Genomic DNA, 21,060 nt, shown 5'->3' with positions numbered 1-21,060 from the left:
TGCCTATTCTGTTTGAGTAACTGTATAAAGAGATGATTTAACATGCCTTTGCCAAAGCGCCAAATGATAAAATTGTCAACAAAAATAAGTCTTGAATTAGGTAAGACAGAAATAGCAAACAGGATCAGAAAATAACACAGTGAACATGCTTCACACTTACCAAATATTTTCTCTACAGTATTACCACTATCTATAATGCTTACAGATGATTTACATCAACTACCTACCTCCTTCCTCATTTTGGACTCTATAATTTATTTCACTCATTTGTTGAAATACTTGTTTCCTCTGTTTATTTTTATTCTATATATATTCTATATAACTATTATGTATTCTATATAATAAAACATCAGTACAAGTAGAGATAAGACAATGGGCAAATTGCTTTTAACCATGTCCATTATCTGTTTAAATTAAAACTTCAGACTATATCCTTAATACTTTATTGTAGTAGTTAAAATTTAAACATATATTAAATGTCAATCTAAAAATCGAACTTCAAATAACATTTATGTTTTCTATTTATGCCTGAATTTATATTTTAAATAGATTTTTTTATTATAAATGTCACAGTGCATTGCTCTTTACCAACTTTACACCTGCAAAGAGACAAGATTATATAATTTCATTTGTGTGTGTGTGTGTGTGCACGCGCCAGTATTAGAACTTAAACTCAAGGACTGGACACCATTCTTTAGCTTTTTCACTCAAGGCTGTCCTTCTACCACCTGACCCACATTTCCATTTCCAGTTTTTTGGTGGTTAATTGGAACAAGAGTCTTATGGACTTTCCTGCCCTGGGTAGCTTCAAACCACAGTCCCTTAGATCTCATCCCCTTAAGTAGCTAGGATTCTAGGCATGAGTCCCTGGCACCTGGCTTTGTTACTCTTTTTGGTTAGTGCTCTAGGAGGCTGTCTGGAGAGCTGTATAGGAAGCTGGCAGCACTGCCTTCCTCCAGAGGGGTTGGAACAAGTCTTCAGCCAGCTGTTCCCTGGGAAGAGAGGGGTGGTGTGTGTGTGTGTGTGTGTGTGTGTGTGTGTGTGTGTGTGTGTGTGTGTGTGTGTGTGTGTGTGTGTGTGTGTGTGTGTGTGTGTGTGTGTGTGTGTGTGTGTGTGTGTGTGTGTGTGTGTGTGTGTGTGTGAAGAGAGGGGTGGTGTGTGTGTGTGTTATACGCTGTGGGAATGGCCTCTGGTTGACCACTGCTTCAAAGCTCTGAAACCTCCCTATCTAATGTTTTTTAGCAATTGTTTTTTCTACTGTGTAAAAGACAAACACTATTAATAAATTAGTTTTTAGAAGTCACTTGTAATTACATCTCACCCAGATTTGTATTTTTCCTTAAAAAAAATCTCCTTGCTTCTGCTCTTGTTCCTCTGAACTCTTCCATAGTCATTCCCTCATGCATTTATTCAGCATTGTTCACTGAGCAGACTATGCATTCATGCTCCTATTTCCTGGATAAATCTGTCATCAAAACTATTGAAGTTCTGTTCTCCACTTGATCTTAGCCAAAAGTCAAGAAGCAATAAAGTCCTGTACTCCTTGGGATTATGTTTTACTGCAGTTGCATTCTACATAACAGGCGGTTGATGATTTAAAGGTATTAATCAGTAATTGGAGATCTGTTGCTTAGATGAGTGGGATAAGGAACTCCCAAACTCATTCCCTCCTTAAAGCAGAGGTTAAGCTGATAGGCATGATAGAGTCAACTTTTTTGGTTGCTAGAATCCAATAATCCTATAGTAACCAGGGGAAATCTTGGTAAGAGAACACTACAGTGTTTTAACTTACCACCTCCAAACACCATTCTCCAGTCTGGCAGCAGCCATGAGCATAATAGCTCACAATCCTGGTAGCTTGCTTGTATGGAAAAACAAAACAACAACAAAACTTGTCCGTGTTTTGTCCTGTCTAGTAGCTACCTGAGAGTGTGGCTCAGATTTACCCTTATGACTGAAGTGCCTAGCCAGGCAGCATTTGTCAAGAGCATTTCAAGGTGAATACACTACCTACAGCACCTGAGGAACAAGAGTAACTGATGGGCAAGTGCTAGACAGACTGGAAAGCATGGGACAGGAGCTGCATGAGGGAATAAATGCTTCGAAAAGCTCCTGTGTACAGGATACAGGGGGATCTAGAAGAGACCTGAAAAGACCTTAGGTTTTCACCTCTGACTGGCTTTTAGGACCTGTTAAAAAAGGACATGAAGACTAAGGTAGAGTTGTAAATGGCCTGACAAAACTCTAAACCAATCCATAAAATCTAGGAGAAATGTTTCTGCTTTTTACTTTTGAGTTGCAGATTTAATGAAACCTCTTGTCAAATCTCTAGCTGACTTATTAAGTTGACATAATGGACACTTCAGCAGGCACACAAGACAATGAATATGATCCTTATAAGAAGAGTGAGGGAGCTGGGAAGGTGGCTCAGTGGTAGAGCGCTTGCCTTGCATGCCTGAGGCCCTGGGTTCAATTCCTCAACACTACATAAGCAGAATAAAAAAAGGTGAAAGTGGCGCTGTGGCTCAAGTAGTAGAGTGCTAGCCTTGAGCTGAAGAGCTGAGGGACAATGCCTAGGCCCAGAGTTCAGGCCCCATGACCGGACCCCCCCGCCAAAAAAAAAAAGCTGAGGGCAACTGCTAAAAAATTATAAAGTATAACAACAAATTCTGGGCTGAGGAAGTGAGTCTTAATTTCCATTTATCACATTGTAACAGGCAAGACAGCCAATTTTCACTAACTATTAGGCAAACTAACATATAAAGCATAGGCCATTCACAAGAAAAAGAAAAAGAAAAATGAAGATAAACTGTTTAGGAAGGCCAGACATTAGAGTTACTGGACAGGAGTTACTGGCGAGGCCTGTCTTGTCTCTGCTCATTGGCTTCAGTCATACCTCGGCATCAGGCTTGTTCTTACCTTTGGCCTTCAAACCTTCAAACATGCCACACACTCCCTCTGGACTGCGCTCCTCCAGTTCTCTGCATGGCTTATTCTGTACTTTATGGTCTGCTCTGTTTTATTTCCTCAGAGGCCTCTTTCCTGACTCTTTCCATGCCTTCCCCAAGCTCCAACAATTTCTGGTTACTTTATCATTCACATCACTCTCTGACAGGTTTTCCTCTCCCTCTCTCTTGTATATCTTCTGTTATCTCTCTCTTGAATATCTCCTTTACTATGAACTCCTTTGCAGTAAGTATTTGATGGTGTTCTTTCCTGTGGCTCACTCACCCACAGTCAGCCAGAACAGGGCTAGGTAAATATTCATCACATGAATAAAGTAATTTATAATACTGAATAACAACAATAGCAACAACAAACGTGGAAAGCTCACAAAATTCCTGGGAGATGCCTTCCTTAGCTAAGAAACATCGCATACTAGCTATGTAATGAATTTACTGATCAGTCCTCAACTGAGTGAGAATGCTGCCTGAAGCCACTGTGGCTGGCTCTTCCCGCCTAGGGAAGGTAATAGCAGGTGTGGATATGGGTTGCTGGGAAGAAAACCTCTGTCTACTTTAAGTGCCTTCCTGGTTTTTACAGGGCTATTAGCTTTTATATAAAATAATTCCAGTCTGATTTGCTGGAGTGATTTATATATTATTTTAGTTTTAGTATATATATATATATATTTTTTTTTTTTGTCAGTTGTGGGGCTTGAACTCTGGGCCTGGGCCCTGTCCCTGAGCTCTTTAGCTCAAGGTGACGCTCTACCTCTGGAGCCACAGCGCCACTTCTGGTTTTCTGATGGTTTACTGGAGATAAGAGTCTCATGGATTTTGCTGCCCAGGCTGGCTTTGAACCACGATCCTTAGATCTCAACCTCCTGCGTAGCTAGGATTACAGGCATGAGCCACCAGCGCCTGGCTAGTTTTAAATTATTCTTGTGAAAGGGTCTCGAAAATTCACTTTCACTATTGCTTGTGAACATATATGTATGTGTGTATGTGTGTGTGACATGTACTTACGCACATATAATACACACATAAAGTTTAAAGTTAGAAGCATCTAATGTAGTTTGAATAAACACTCATTATACTACTAATATATGCTTAGATACTAGAGGTAAAAATGAAACACATTAAATAAAAATATAAGTCTTGGATCTTCTGAAAACTGCAATATCGAGGAAGAAATAAAGTATAAACAATGTCAAGATAACACAGTAAGAGATGCCCAAGGTCTCCTCACCAGGCAGTGTGAGCGCCGAGAGGCAGGCAGGGTGTTCTAGGAAGCTTCATGCCGAAGGTCATGTCTGAACTGGGCCTTGACAATGATCGTCTATGAGCTTGGGGACAGACAAAGTGATGAGGTAGAAAGCAGGACAGTGCTTCAATACTTTTTTGTGAGAGTATGTGGCTGTGTGTAAAAATAATAAAAAAGTATGCTACTGATGTGAAATGAAATGGTGAAAATGAAGCTAAGAGACAGACTGGCGAGAATCAGACTGGAGAGACCCGTATTTTTGAATGTATGTATGTGCATATGTATGTGTGTGTAGGTATATATGTATATACTGAGAAGCTTGGATGTTAAGCATCCCAGAAACATTAAGAAAGCTTTTAGGAAAAGAACAGTCTTCTGATTTTCACTTGAGCTGTTCAACTCAGACTGATTAGTGAAAGAAGATGAGGCCATCTAAATGAAGGCTGCTCTTAGTAAGCTAGAGATGGTAGAGCCTGAAAGAGGGCAAGGTGGCAGTTATGGCTAGGAAGAGAGGATCCCAGATGTTTATGGAAGATGAAACAGGAAGGTTGTTGAGACTTATTTAATGAGGGACAAAACTGAAAGGAAGCTAGCAGGCCTAACAGGTTTTAGGTCCTGAGTTACTGAATCGATAATGATGGCGGGTCTTATTTTTTAATTGAGATTTTTTTTCTTCTTTTGGGGAGCAAAGGAAGATAATATATTAAGTTGTGGTCACTTAAGCTTGATATCACCACAGGAGAGGTGAGAAACAGAGCTAGAAATGTTAGAGTAATGAACAAATACAGACAGACCCATGAAAGAGGACGGGAGCGGCTAGGCCCTGTGGGGAAAGCAGAGAAGCAGAGTGAGAGTGAGGTGTCTGAAGCAGGGCAGGAGTGCAAGGGAGGCAGGGAACGGGACATTACACTGAAAAGGTGCCACGAAAGCAAGAAAGCTTAGCTTACTGGGTGACAAGTCAGCACACTTGCTACACCTCCCTTCTCCCAGCACTCACTACATGGCAGGCACTGTGCAAATGGTTTCCATATTGCATCTCACTTAATCTATTATCCACATGCTACCATTGATGAATCTGAAGTTCACAGAAGTCATGGAACATACCCAAGGTCATAGAGGGAGTTGGTAGAACTGAGATCTGAACCCAGGTCTGCTGGATTACAAAGCCCATGTTCTTAACTCTGCTGGGGTAAAAGAACTTTAGGATGCAACTTAACATTATCATTATTAGGACACTATATAATGCTTTCCCAAGAAGTATATCTTAAAAACTGTCTAAGCAGCTCAAAGGCATGGTTAGAACCTAAATATTAACTATGAGATCATATGATCACTTCATATAATCAAAATAAGACTTCAGTGGTCTTTGTTTATAATCTTTGCATTTCCTAAATGCCACACTGGTCAAGGTGATTCACTCCATGTTGATCTTCCAACAATGTCAGGAGGAAGGCCCTATCGAACTAGTTAATGTTCTTCACAGGAAGACTCAGTGCCCTGGACTTAAGCTCAGCTTTCCCACAAATTTACTATGTCCTAAGGAAAACCAGAAAGTATATGGTTGAGCACAAACCTAGCACAAATGTAGAAAGAGTCTATAGAATGTTTGCTTTAGGTGATAAATTATTTTTCATTTAAAGAGAAAGAATTAAAAAAAAGTCACATTCTTAATATGAAAGTTGTAATTTTCTCACTTCCCACTAGAGGAAGCCATTGCTTTACTCTTACCATTTGGTGGATAAAAGACAGCATATTCCTCTAATCCTAGTTTTCCTGTAAGAAAGAGAGTTTTAATATGAATAAATACAAATTTAAATTAATGCTCTGTAAGTATAGCAATAATTAATGGAAATTTAAAAACTAGTCTATTTTATTTCATGATATGGAATTAAATCTGAAAATCTGCCAGCCCCCAATCTGCCAACATTAGCAAACTTTGAGGTGAATTAAAATCAAAATATAAAAAATGCTTTCAAGCTACTTAAGAATTTGAGAGGAATCTATTTATAAACATAAAATTGCTTTGCAAATATAAACAATCCTATTTATTAACCCAGGTCCTAAGCTTTTCAGTATCTTCTTAGTATTTTTAGGAATGTGCTGAGAAGTTAAAATTTAAATGTATTTTAACTATAAAGTAGTCATATTTTCTAGCTCCCAAAATGGTTCATAGGACCAGAGAATAGGGATAAATATTTGAAATTAGAATTGCTCTAGGAAAGCATGTTCATTGTGATCAAATGTTTGACATAGTTTTAAAAATTAGCTTTCTCCCACCATTTTTGTTGGTACTAGAGTTTGAACTCAGGACCTCACCCTTGCATGGCTTGTAATTTGTGCTCTACACCAGCAGCATCGCTAGCCTGCCTTTTTGCTGGTAATTTTACAAATGGAGTCTCCCAAACTTTCTGCTCAGGGCTGGTTTTGAACCTGGATCCCTCAGGTATCAGCTTCCTAAGTAGACAGGATTGCAGGCATGAGCCATCTGCCTGAACCCAGGTCTTGTGCATGTTAGGTAGTCACTCTACCTCTGAGCACCTTCCCTAGGGATACCACTTATCTTAGGTATCTTTTATCTTTTTTCTTTTGGGGGGGGGGGGGTCCAGTCGTGGGACCTGAACTCTGGGCCTGGGCGCTGTCCCTCAGCTCTTCAGCTCAAGGCTAGCGCTCTACCACTTGAGCCACAGTGCCACTTCCGGCTTTTTTCTTTTGCTTATGTGGTGCTGAGGAATTGAACCCAGGGCCTCATGCATGCAAGGCAAGCGCTCTACCACTGAGCCACCTTCCCAGCCCCGGTAGCTTTTATCTTGACAGTTTTTTCAACAACACCTTTGAGTCTACTGAAATGACATGTGCTCTTGCACTTGGGTTTAAAGTAAAAATTTTAATTGAATTCTTTTTGTTATTGTTAGGGGTAGTGGAAGAGAAAAGATGAAGAATAAAAAGTATGAGAGGGTTAGGTTACAGTAGAGATACAACAGACTTATCTTTGTGCTGGGTGACAATGAAATAAAAAATAAACAGACATGGATTATTACATTAGGTATTTAAGAGGCAAACAAAATAAATATTAGATATAATCTCTTAGTCATGTGTTTTTGATTCCAGGTTAACACAGAAAAACAGAATATATTTACTATTTTTAAAAACAGACTTTAAGTGCTTAGAGGTTCAGTGAAGAGTATTGGTGATAGGATGATGTACATGGTGAGTGGTAGGCTAGTTCTTCAAGGACCTATAATTGAAGCATAGAGGAATGGAAACCTTTCCATATACAAAGACTATATGGTGGCAAGACAAAATATGGTACATTGTGTGATAATTAAGGAGGCTAGTTAGCTCGCTTAAACTGAGAATTAGTTGAGGGCCCTAAAACCATAGTTCAGTCCACTAGATAATCAGATTTTCAGGCCTCTATAGATTCACTTTAGAAGCAATACAACTAAGAGAGCCTCAAGTTGGGGGAAGCCTCACTCCAACCCAAGATGATGTGGGCAATTCTGGGGCACAAATGTGTCACACTGAGGAGACACATGAGCCGCCCAAGGACCATACACCTAGGGTAGTGAGCTTCCAGGCCTGTGTACACCACTTTACAAAGAGAAGTGGAGCTCGCTGTCAGCTACATTTACTTAGCTTTCAAGCAATGGTGGGATATTGAAGCAGTGATACCATAAGGCTGTTAGTGATAAAGAGGAGAAGAAAGCACTAATAGGTATTAGAGGGCTAATGTGCACAAATTATATCAAATTTGTGAGTGTGGTAGCACATTTTGAGGGTAGGTTATAAAAAGCTTAGAAAATTTGTAAAGCCAATCAGTGAGATAAACTTACAGTCCTAAAGGAAAAGAAAAACCAAAGCAAAGAGCAAAAGCAATAACCAAGGAAACAGCAAACATAGTCCCCTGAAATGCTGCTTCGAGAACCATCTGGCTGTCTTCTGGGCACTGAAGTGAGGGTGAAGGGACTGAGGGGATGGTGCTGTCATCTGGGAGAATTATGAAACAATTTAGAACTCAGGAACACCAGTGTAAGATATAAACAAACATTCCTAGCACAAGTCTGTAGTTTTACAGCATACTTCCTTGATATTACTAAAATATTACCTCTTATGTAGGATTTTGGTGGTGAAGCACTGTTGTATGAAAAGTGACCCAGAACAGACGTATCCCGGGAAAAACAAAGCAATACCTGGACATAACATTGGAAAACACAAGCAGTTAACAGTTATGAAATCAGAGAATTTACTACTATGTCCTACTGGGAGGCACGGCAATGGAATCCGTGCCATGCCTGGCAAAGAGGAAGGGTGCCCTCTATCGGTAGCTTCTATTTATTGTTAACAGTGCAACCACAACTGCCTAGTGCCAGTTTCCCAAGGATTTCTCACTGTTTGCCACCCAAACTTTGAATGGCAGCAGAAAATGCATACTTCTAACTATTAGTTTATTTTCTTGTGTTTTATCAGGAAAGGAGAAATACCTCGGAGAAATCTAACAGCTGAGAAATGTATAAGGATGACTATAGGTAACCACAGTGGCCTAGAAAACTGTGGGGAGTACAGGGAGCTAGAATCAGCCTCAATACTAGAGTGTGTCGGGAGGCTGAGCAGTTTAGGGATGGAACTAGGTGTTTAGCAGGGGTGGCAGAGGCAATGGAACAAATGCTTGCCCAATACAGCATAGAAGCTGGATGTGCTGATCAGCAGGTAGAATGTGGCAACTCCATCTGAGAAGATACAGGAAGGGTAGAACCACAGTCAACTTATACATTAGGATAAACTGGATTGCTGACACTAGCATAAAACTTTGGAGCAATGATCTGATTCCCAGGATGGTGATTAGCGAGAGACAGTAAGTCTGGGTCCTAGTCTTTAGAAAAGCTGGGATTATAAAGATGTTAAAAATTAAAAAAAAAAAAGAATGAAAATGACTGGGAAAGGCAAAAAAAGGGAGTGTGTAAGAGGGATGGTGAGAGTTCATGAGTTAAACTCAAAGCAAGAGTGAATGGAATCCTTCTGTATCCAAGATATATAACAGGGGCCTAGTTCTGTTCTAAGGATAGATTATCGAGGCTGGGCATAAGTTAAACTTGGTGGTAGAAAGTGGACCAATGTGTGCCATGATTTTTCTTATGTTTTAAAAACACTCTAGAAATAATACATCTTATGATAAAATTAGAAATGCAGATAACAAAGGGTGACAAATCTATAAATCTGCCATTAATATGGGGATATATAATGCAGGACATAAATAATTCTGGACTATTTTCATATACATCTACAACTTTTTCAAATAAAAGGAAAAGCTGCAGACTATTCCACTGTACAGTCATTTATGTAACCTGTTACTGCTGAATATTGTTATTTCCATTTTCCTTCAATTATAAGCAATGCTGCAGTGAGCTTTATACCTCACTCTTTATGTACACTCTTAGTTATTTCAGTTCTTAAAGCTAGACTACCTGTGGTGAAGTGCTATAGGAATTTTAGATTTAAAAGACTTTGTTCTATTTTATTATTTATTTACTTACTTAAGGCCATGCCCTTTTGTTCTTGCTGTTTGTTTCTGAGATGGGGTCTTGATTACTTTGCTTGGGCTGGGGTCTAGATGTATGATTCTCCTGCTTCTGCCTCTTGAGTAGTTAGTATTATAGGCATGCATCATCATACTGGCTAAATTTAAAACTTTTAGTCACATTGCCAAGCTGGCCTCCATGGTCTCAAGAAAGATGAGCACCTTTCTATTTTGTTTGCTTGTCTGTTAACACTCCAGTAGTAAGGTAGTACACACCTTCATCAAAACAAGTTGTCATCATCTTCTAGGTAAGAAATGATATCCTGCTTTAAGTGGCAGTGCTTTAATTACTAATTAGTTGAACACCTTTCAATTTACATTTTTGCCATTTTCTCACTTATCATTTTAGTCCATTTTAAGATGGTTGCTTTTAAATTATCCATTTGTTTAAAATTTTCATGTATTAATGATCCTTATTTTGGGTCTACTACATATATTTAGAAATTACATACACATATACATTTGGTTATTGAAAATTAAATGCAGGACCTTGTGCTCACTAGATAATCTATCATCTATCACTGAGCCATACCATCAACTCCCTAAGTGTGTTCTTTACAAATGGCTTTGTCTAATAATTTAAAAACTATTTTTGACATAAACAGTTTTATATGTTCAAATCTACCACACTTTATTTCATGCCTGCCTGAAAATCAGCCCCTCTCTCTGTTTATGTCACACACATACTCAAATTATGAAAGCACATGGTGCTGTCTATACTTCTAGCTCTCCTTTGGAAATACGTCAGTTTGTCTTTGTTGGGGTTAAGTGTGGCACTGCAACTTGCTCTTTGCTCAATGAAGTGAATATGTGTCACTTGACAATTCCAAATGGAAGCTTCAAGAACCGGAGCACAGCTACCCAGGTTACTTTTTCACAGTAAACATCAGTGCTTCAGTCACTCCACCAGCCGGGATTGTGTCATAAGGATGACACAGCTGAGTTCCCATCCTACCCAGGATGGACATTCACACAAACAAAAACAAAACTTTATTTAAAGCCACTAAAATCTGGGATTTGTTTTACAGCATAATGTACCCACCTTGATTCAAACAGAAAATTTCACATCATCCTCTACTACATTCCTTTTGTGGTAAAATCATTAACTCACCAGGTGCCAGTGGCTCATGTCTTTAATCCTAGCTACTCAGGAGGCTGAGATGTGAGGATTGTGGTTCAAAACCAGCCTGGGCAAGAAAGACTCTGATCTTCAATAAACCATTCAGAAAACCAGAAGTGGCTCTGTGGCTCAAGTGGTAGTGCTAGCCTTGAGCTGAAGAGCTGAGGGGCAGCACCTAGGCCCAGAGTTCAAGCCCCACATCCAACAAAACAAAACACACACACACACACACACACACTCACTGGAATTTTCTTGAAGCTCGCATAGCAGCTCTACTAGTTATTAACTGATGACAGTAGGCAAGTTAATGGACTTTTTCTTGGTGTCAATTTCATCACAGGTAATATGTATGTAATAATAATGCTTACATTACAGTGTATTGTGGCCATCAGTCCAGAAGATGTTTAGACACTGTTCTAGTGCTCTGCACTATTAAAATGTTAGCTGCAAGTGCTACATTATTACTACTAACTTTTTTCTATATTCAGAATTCTCTGCATCCAATATAGTGAATTTGGGGTTTGTTTTATTTATATGGCTCATTCATCACATTTCTTTAACTACAAATTTTATTTCCATTTCTAAGAGAATCTTTTTGAATAATGTCTCTTCCATATTTTCTCCATTTCTACAAGACTCCTATGAGTTCTAAGACTGACATACATATATTCAAGCAGCAATGTCTTTTAATTACCTTTATCCCTCTCTACTCCATTCTGGTTGACTTGCTCAGCTTCTTAAAGATCAGTTTGCTTATTATCTTCTTTGCCTTTATATGCACTGGGCACTTATCTAAATATGTGAAGCTTAGGATACATAAAAATAAAACTGACAGGGCTGAGAAGGTGGCTCAGTGGTACAGCGCTTGCCTTGCATGCCTGAGGCCCTGGGTTCGATTCCTCACCACCACATAAGCAAAAAGAAAAAAAGCCTGAAGTGGCACTGTGGCTCACAAGTGGTAGAGCACTAGCCTTCAGCTGAAGAGCTGAGGGACAGCACCCAGGCCCAGAGTTCAGGCCCCATAACCGGACCCCCCCCCCAAAATAAATAAATAAATAAAAATAAATAAAACTGACAAACAAAATATTTTCCTTGTAGAGCTCTGTTTGGGTGGAAGGAGGTAAATAAGCAGCAAACATAAAAAGCAATCTCAGTACATAATAAGATTTGGTGGTTTAAGTGCTGAGGAACAGAGAAGGAAGTTTCCATTTTAGGGAGGGTGGTCAGGGTATACTTCTTTGGGAAAGTGCCATCTGATCAAAGACTTGAAAGAAATTGAGAAATGGAGCATATCAGACGTCTTAGGGGAAGAATCAACAGTTGCAAAGATGCTAATGAGGTAGGAGTAGGCCTGGTATTGCAGAGAAGCAGCCTAGATGCCAGTATGACAGAGCCGATGGACTGGTTAAGTTAAGAGAGTTAGAGGACAAACCATTCAAAGCACTGTAGTCAGTGTCTGGGTGTTGATTCTGAGAGTGACATGAGGCGCTGTTATGGGAATTTGAGCAGAGGAGTAAAATGATGTTACTGAATACCAAAATATGAGACTTTGGGTTTTCTAAATCAGAGGGAACCAGCCTATGGGATAGAGGCCAATTTACCATGTTGCTTTGGGGCCCCTTCATTAGCAGTGGTCCCAGTGTGTGCCAGGGGCCACTGGGAGGTATAAAGTGCTCTAGGGCAGAAATGAGTTCAGAAGGCATTTCTGTGTACATTTCTGGTGAACTCCTTGAACAAATATGTGCGTGCTTACCTGATTTCTGTATCTGTAATATTATATTCTTTCTTAAAAAGGGCCTCAAAACTGTATAAGCTTTCGGTCTCCAAATGCTGGATTTGCCTTTGCAGAGAGTCAAGTAAGAGGAAAACTGAAAAGAGTAGTGTCTTCAAAGAGCAGAGGGAGCACAACCAGGTCAAATGCTGTTGAGAGGACTGAGAAGTGATGGCTGGATTCAGATACTGGTGACCTCAGCATGCACTGTCAGCTCACTTTTGGCAGGCCATCACCCACAGTGTTCAGTACACCTATGACATCTTTCCATATCAGCATAGAGCTGATCATTCTTTTTACTGCCATGTCATATTTTATTGTATATTTATGCCATAATTTACTTTGTTTCCAGATTTATGTTTTTTTTCTGACAATATCAAATTATCCCTTTATTGTTCCATGAATGGGATAGTTCCATGCAACAATAAGGATATATTTGTGGATATCTTTATATGACATATACAGAATCTTCCAAGGAATAATATTACTCTATGAATTATAGAGAAAAGGACTATGTGTGGTCAAGCTCACGAATTGCCTGATTTCATTTTCATTACATATTGTAAATGATTATTGCTCATATCTCAAAAGGTAAAGAATATCTCTAGTAGTCCAGCAATAATAAGTAGAATGGTGAATGTTCATTTCACATAAATACTAGTATGTTGAGAAAATACATTTCCTTTCTATTAGATGTAATTGATGATGATGGTAAATGGAGATATTATTTAGGATAATCTAGGCACAATACAATCACAAAGATCGTTATCAATGAAAATGAGGCCGCAAGATCAAGGTGAGAGAGATCTGAAGATGCTATATGATGGCTCTGAGCATGGAGGAAGGGGCCATGAGCCATGGAATGCAGATGCATCCTAGGAGCTAGAAAAGACAAAGAAATAAATTCTTCTTCAAGAGTCTCCAAATGCTGTTTACAGTCCTGTAAACGCCTTGCCCGTAACTACATGAAACCATGTCAGACTTCTGTTTTCAGAAAACTATAAAAGGACATATTTAAGTCACTAAATTTATAGTAAATCATTATGCCAAACAATAAGTTAATCAAAATTAAAAATACTATAAATAATGCAAATAAAGTACAATAATGTAATTTATATACTTACAAATATATTTTTATATTGCCTTAGAAAAAATTAATTCTTAAAGAAATTTCTGTATTAATTTTCCCTTGGTTTAGCGACTGGTGGGGAAGCACAGTAATTTTAGAAGAAGCTCTGTGCTTAAATATATCCCCCTAGAGTCCCTGTTGCCTTAGAAAAGACAAGCTGTCCGCGCGCGCGCTGTAAGGAGCAGCTCGGTGACTGTAAGGTGATAATGCCAGAGGTGGTATGTCAGACAGTATGTACCGGCTTGTCAGCCTGGGGTACACACAAGTGCTGCCAACTCCTATTCTACTTTAAGCTATTGAGTTTAAGCTACTGAGATTCTTTTTTGCTTTGGGTTATTTTTGTCTTTTTAGGGGAGAAATAGGTGATGTCAAAAGGGAGGGAGGAAGGGTAAACAAATGTAATTATGGTATTTAGTATACATTAGGTGGAACATGTGGGGCAGGAATGGGAGGTGAAAATGAGAAAAGCAAAGGAAGGGGTGACACTGTCCAAAACAGAAATGTACTCATTACCTGACTTTTCAAATGTCTGTACAATACCCTAACAATAACAAATTGTATTTTAGTAGAGAAACAAACAGATTGTAATTTCTCCATCCATAAGGAAATGACAACTCAACACAAAACTAATTAGAGTATGTAATTATAAGAGGGTTAACAATTTCACCAAACCTAACTAGAAAATTTAACTTTTATTACTAATAACTTAGGTAACAAATTTACTAGGGTGAGGTTATACCTGGTAGTAATTTACTTTGTTTAGAAAAATTATAAATTGGGTGAATAAGTGTGAACTATGGGTGGTACAGCACAATTCTCTGTAAAATGTCTATATATAGCTACAAAAGATTTACTTGGGGGGCTGGGAAGGTGGCTCAGTAGTAGAGCGCTTGCCTTGCATGTATGAGGCCTTGGGTTCAATTCCCCAGCACCACATAAGCAAAAAGAAAAAAAGCCAGAAGTGGCGCTGTGGCTGAAGTAGTAGAGCACTAGCCTGAGCCGAAGAGCTGAGGGACAGCACCCAGGCCCAGAGTTCAGGCCCCACGACCAGACCCCCAAAAAATAAAATAAAATAAAATAATAAAAGAGTAAAATTTTAAAGATACAGTTTGCCATCATTCATTGTCTTCATTCTTTCTTTTTTTTTTTTGTCCATTGTGGGACTTGAACTCTGGGCCTGGGCACTGTCCCTCAGCTCTTCAGCTCAAGGCTAGCACTCTACCACTTGAGCCATAGCGTCACTTACAGATTTCTGATGGTTTATTGGAGATAAGAGTCTCATGGACTTTCCTGCTCAGGCTGGCTTTGAATGCATTCCTCAGATCTCAGCCTCCCTAGCTAGGATTACAGGCCTGAGCCACCGATGCCCAGTCTGCCTTGATTAATTTTTGCTGTCCTATGAGGTAGAAGCCAGTAGCTTTTTAAAAAATGTTTTTTATTGTAAAAATACTGTACAGAGGGGTTACAGTTACATGAATAAGGTAATTAGTACATTTCCTATAGAGCATTGTTGCCTCCTCCTTTGTTTTTCTCCTACCATCCCTTCCTTCCCCACTTCCCCAACTACTCCTCCGCAACCCCCCACCCCCCGCCCCGCCAAAGTTGTAAAGTTTGTTTTCAACATAGTGTTTTGTACATCTCACTGTTACAATGGGTCAACCTGTATCCCTATTTAAACACTTTGTTTTTTCCCTTCCCCTCCCCAAATTAGAAAAGTGTATATAGGGTAGAGGGAGGACCGGGTAGGGGGAGGGGAGGAATATGGGAAGGGATGGGAAGGGGAAACAATGAGGAGGTAACAATGCTTGATAACAAATGTACTCCTTATCTTGCCCATGTAATTGTAACTCCTCTGTACGGTATTCTCACAATAAAAAAAAAATTTTTTTAAAGTGTATATATACAAGATGCAGGGAACCAACAACCAATACAGTGAAAACAGGGGTTATACTGTAGGGGAGGAGCATACCAAAGAAACAAGAAAATCACAGAGTACATTTTAAATACGTTAAAAACAATTGCAAGAAAGAAAAAACCATTTGTGTCCCTATCTTGGGGTTCATTTCACTAAAACATCATCTTATATGGTCATATGTACATAGCTTTTGACCTTTTCTGCTTGTCCTAGACATATAGTAGCTTTCAACTGTTTACAAATAGAACATGATTGTAAAATGTATACAGTTTGGTTGTGTTTATGACTTTTTGGTTATAGACCATGAAAAAAAAAGATTTACTTGGGCATAAAGCTTTCTTAAATACACCAAAATATATTTGTGATAAATGTTGCTTAGAAGTGACACTATTTCCATAATGAAAAGCATAAAAGATATGCAGATACCAACTTTAGTGTGCAAATATTAGGAATTCCTTTTTTCATATTTGTTTTTGCACTATTTTTTCCAAACCAATTTTGTGAATTTCAAATGCTAAAATTGTAAGACTGGCTTTTAAAAACATTCTATTCCATTTTATAATAAAAAATGGAAATTTTAAAAAATAAGACCAGAACATTCAAAAATAACCACATATATGGGGAAGTTAGGAAGTGAATGTATGTTCAGAGAAAGACCCAAGCTCAGAAAAGCAATGAAAAAAACCCCACAAACTAATTTTATACCTCAAATCAATCCTGGATATAGTAATAACCTACAACCATAAAATAAATAAATAGTAAACTGCCCTGCAAAACCCAGTAAATCCAAGGAGAGAAAAACACAATTTTTGAATTTATTATACTAAAATGTCTAACTTTCCATCACAATAAAAGTCACAATGCCTTAAAAAAAACCTGGAAATATAGCCCATTTAAAGGAAAACATTCAATAAAAACTGTTCTCATAAAGACTTGATGGAAAATCTACAAGATACAGACTTAAAAACAACTGTCTTAAAGATGGTCAAAAAAACGACAGGACAATGTGGAGATAGCCAACAGATGACAAATGAACAAAATGGAGATAAATACAGAGATTAAAAAAAAAAAAAAAACAACCAAAAAAGTAATTCTGGAGCTGAAAAGCACAATCAATAAATTGAAAAACCAATTAGAAAGATTTAATGGCAGATCTGAACAGGCAGCAAAGAGAGGAACCCAACTTGAAGATAGGGTAATGGGAATAATTGAGTTTGTGAAACAGAAACATCAGCGAGAACTGTAGGAACTAGTGAGACATTAGCAGACTGACCACTGTATGCACTGTAGGGGAGGAGGAGAGCAAGAGAGCCAGAAAATAGAGAAATAGTAGTTTAGCTAAGAGGTTTTGTTCAAGATACTAGAGATAAGATAACTCTAGAAAAGGTAAGAGTATCAGCTAGTAAAAGGAAAGGAAAGCCATAAAGTCCTGGAGGCTGAGTAAAGAAAGAAAGTGGAGGACGTGGTCAACTGATTTGTCAAGCAGGCCAAGTAAGATGAGCAATTAGGCAGACAGTATGTCAATATAGAGCACGCTTGCCCTTCATGTTGTAAGGCCCTGGTCCGGCCCCAGTTCTCATAATTAGAACTGACCAATAGATTCAGAAATGTGAAGTCACTCATGACCTTTGATGAAACAACGGGGCAAAAGTCCTAACTAAGGTATGTTTGCGAGAGAGAGTGAGAGGATAAGTTAGATGGGCTTTGAACTCTGGGCCCAGAGCTCCTTTGCTCAAGGCTACCTCTTGAGCTACAGCACCACTTCCAGCTTTTTTGTGATTAATTGCAGATGAAAGTCTCACGGAATTTCCTGCCCCAGCTCCCTTCAAACTGCTATCCTCAGATGTCAGCCTCCTGAGTAGGGAGGATTACAGGCGTGAGCCACTGTTGTCAGCTTTACTGATTTTTTTAAAAAGGGTTTTTAAAAAGGGCTTTGCTGAGTAAGAAAAAGAAATGGAGAAATAGCTGGAAGGAGTATGGATCAGGACAGATTTGTTTTAGTTTGCTTGTTGTTAAGATAATAGCATGTTTGTATAGTGAGAGAACTTCAATGTCAATGCCTTTAGGAGCAGGGGAAGGAATCTACTGTCCCAATGAAGATATTGCCCTATTTTGAGTGAAAGCCAGGGCAGATGGTCCACAGCAGTCAGGGAAACTGAGGTGCAGGTGAATTTGAAACTGAAGTGCAGGTAGAATGGCTGCATGTCCAGCTATGGTCAAAAGCATTGTGCAGCCACAGAACTGTAGGAGAGCTACAGTTACCAGGGTTAAGGTTTTGTTAGAGAATTTCTATCAGAAAGTGGGAGGAGAACAAGGGAGTTAGACACTGGCAATGGCAGATCACACTACTGACATGCTTCACATTTCTTCACTCCCATCTATACCTGCAGACCTTGCTGTAAGTCAAGTGCTCATTAACTCTATCCTGAATTGCTGGAGCTCTTCATTGCTAAGCTATTCTTACCAAACATAGAACACTCAGACTTTATGCTCATTCTTGTCTTTCCCATTCTCTTCCTAATTCTTTGCCTTAAATAACTAGACTTTCCCCCGTCACCATTGGACTCTGTCATTCCAAGAATTTGAACTGTATGAGCACAGAACATCCTTAGTTTTATAAAATGAAAATCATGTACTTGTCTTTCCTCCCAATTATCACTAAAATATGAGCTTTTAAACATTCTTAAGCCAGGCACTGGTGGCTCATGCCTGTAATCCTAGCAACTCTGGAGGCTGAGATCTGAGGTTCTCAGTTCAAAGCCAGCTGGGCAGCAAAGTCCATGAGACTCTGACCTCCAATTAACCACCAGAAAACTGGAAGTGGTACTGTGACTCAAAGTGGTAGAGCATTATCCTTCAAGCGACAAGACCGAAAAAAAAAAAAAAAAAAAAAAAAGCATACTTTTGCTAGCACCTAACACACTGCCTATATCAGAACAGACATTTGATAATTTGATTAAAAGGATACATGAAGAAAGAATATTTGGTTGCATTGGGACTTTTCTTAACTACATTCTTCTAACTATAAGCTATATAAGCCAAGAGGTTTTAGAGGATTTTGAATAGAACTTATCTTTTTATTATATATACGTTCACTTCTGTGAATATTTACACACATTAAACATGTGAACTTATGTAGGTTGTAAAATGCCATTCGGTTCTACTGAAACCTGAAGAGGATATTGTCACATCATGCAATTCATTTCTTTAATGTTTTTCTTTCACCATTTCCCTCGCATTTTAAAATGATGAGTCAGGACATTTCATTTGTATAAAATGTGCTTTGGAAGACATTCTTTTTTTTTTTCTTTTTTTTGCCGGTCGTGGACCTGAACTCTGGGCCTAGGCGCTGTCCCTCAGCTCTTCAGCTCAAGGCGAGCGCTCTACCGCTTGAGCCACAGAGCCACTTCCGGCTTTTTCTGTTTATGTGGTGCTGAAGAATCGAACCCAGGGCCTCATGCATGCAAGGCAAGCACTCTACCACTGAGCCACCTTCCCAGCCCTAAAATGTGCTTTGATAAATATTTACCTCCTTTATCTCAGGTCCCTTCTCCCCTTCCCACTGGTCCTGTTCCTCTTCCTAAACAGTCTCTGTTCTACTTTCACATCCTTTTGTTTTAAAAAATAAAACCTAGATTCTGTATATCAGAGAAAACATGCAATATTCATCTAATCTGGCTTATTTCACATGACATTCATTTATTTTGCAAATGACATAATTGCTTTATTCCTTATGGCTGAATTGTGTATGTATACCACATTTTCTTTATCCATTCATCTGTTGACAGGCTCCTCTTCTTCCTCTTTCTCCTTTACTAGGGGGTGTGAGTTTGCTATGTATACTTCCCACAGTAGATGGATGACAAGCACATGCCACCACACTCAACTGAGGAGAACTCTTGCAAACACTTTTGCCCAGGCTGTCCTGGAACAATGATCCTCTGGTGTCACCATTCTACACAGTTGGGAGGGCAGTAACACCATGCTCAACTATTGGTTGAAAAGGGGTGTCATGAACTTTTTGCCTCTCAGTCTTAAACTGTGATCCTTCCAATTTCCACCTCCTGATTAGCTAGGATTATGTAAATAAGCCACTGTGCCTGGACTTCCTTTACTTTTTAAAGCATGACTTCTATTAATTATTTGAATACATTGTAATAGCTACTTTGAAGTTTTAGGTTGGTAAGTCAAATACTGTCAGCTTGTGGAGAATCTGTAGCCCTTGACTAGATGCTTAAGAGAGAGACTCCTAACTTCTTGATCAAATATATGCTGTTCTGGGGGTAGAGGTAAAAAAAAAAATGGGTTATGACTCAAGCACCACAAAAAAAGACTTTTACTAAGGTTCAGTAGCTTCTCTTGGATAAATGTTGTTTTCATTTAGAGTCCTGAGGTGACTGTACAACCTTAGCACAGTTTCTCAAAACTGTAATTTTTAAAAATTGAATTCAGGACCTTATGTTGCTAGGCAGGTGCTCTCTAGCCCTTTTGGCTTTATTTTTTGAATAAGGTCTCAATTTTTTGCTCTGGCCATCTTGGACCATGTTCTTCCTATTTCAGCTTCCTGCACAGCTGAGATGACAACTGTACTGACATAATAGTTTTTATTGCTTGGGATAGAGTCATACAAACTGTTTTGGTCAGGCTGGCTTTGAACTGAGATCCTCCTTATCTCTACCTCTTTAGTATGAGTAGCTAGGAAAACAGATGTGAGTCACTGGCACCTAGTAAATGTATTGTTCTTTTTAAAAAATAGGTTTTAATGGTTTAATAATTAGTAGTTTAATATTTAAAAGTTTTTAAGGGGTCCTCATATTCCCATTCCAGAAGTAACCATTTCTACTCTATTCCTGAAGCATACAGGTTATTGGTAAACTAGTATTACTTTGTAAATAACTATGTTCATTACTGGTTTTCAACTTTTTATAAATGTTTTTATTTTAGGGAAAGATCTGAGTCTATGATAGCATATAAAATGATAAAATGGTGATCAGACACTGCAAATTGATTTCAAAATATTTACTTTTTAATTCAGCATTCTAAATAAAAATTATGTATGATTTGGTAGGACTTACACATGAATTGGACATCCAACTTCAAAATCTGTACTGACAGCAAATAGAGAATACTTACCTGCCAACACCTCCTGGTTAGAGCATAAATAACTGCAAGAACAACCCAATGATTCTACCTTACCCTTCAGTAAGAACACTGTGTAACCTGTGCCCAGCCTACAACACTTTATCTGAGAAATATGGCCTGGATTTCACAAGAGTTACTTAATGGAGACATCTCTAAAGTACCATTTAGAATACCTGAAACAAAAATATTATATATGTTAATT

At 38.7% G+C, this 21,060-nt stretch overlaps 1 protein-coding gene across 2 annotated transcripts in view; it reads right to left on the bottom strand.

The window, feature by feature from the left end:
• Window positions 1-21,060, bottom strand: part of Tbc1d19 (TBC1 domain family member 19) — a 95,710-nt gene that overhangs the window by 19,929 nt on the left and 54,721 nt on the right. For both annotated transcript variants that reach the window (XM_042674783.1, XM_042674784.1), the window contains 2 exons: window positions 8,312-8,396; window positions 5,935-5,979 (listed from right to left, as the gene is read on the bottom strand). In XM_042674783.1, the coding sequence (XP_042530717.1) occupies window positions 5,935-5,979; window positions 8,312-8,396 (130 nt within the window). The remainder of the gene's footprint in view (window positions 1-5,934; window positions 5,980-8,311; window positions 8,397-21,060) is intronic.

This window comes from Dipodomys spectabilis, unplaced genomic scaffold, assembly GCF_019054845.1.
Source record: "Dipodomys spectabilis isolate Male_0828 unplaced genomic scaffold, ASM1905484v1 ptg000021l, whole genome shotgun sequence".
Taxonomy (NCBI): Eukaryota; Metazoa; Chordata; class Mammalia; order Rodentia; family Heteromyidae; genus Dipodomys; species Dipodomys spectabilis.
Note: the sequence above shows the minus strand (reverse complement) of the source record. Positions and strands in the feature narration are given on the sequence as shown.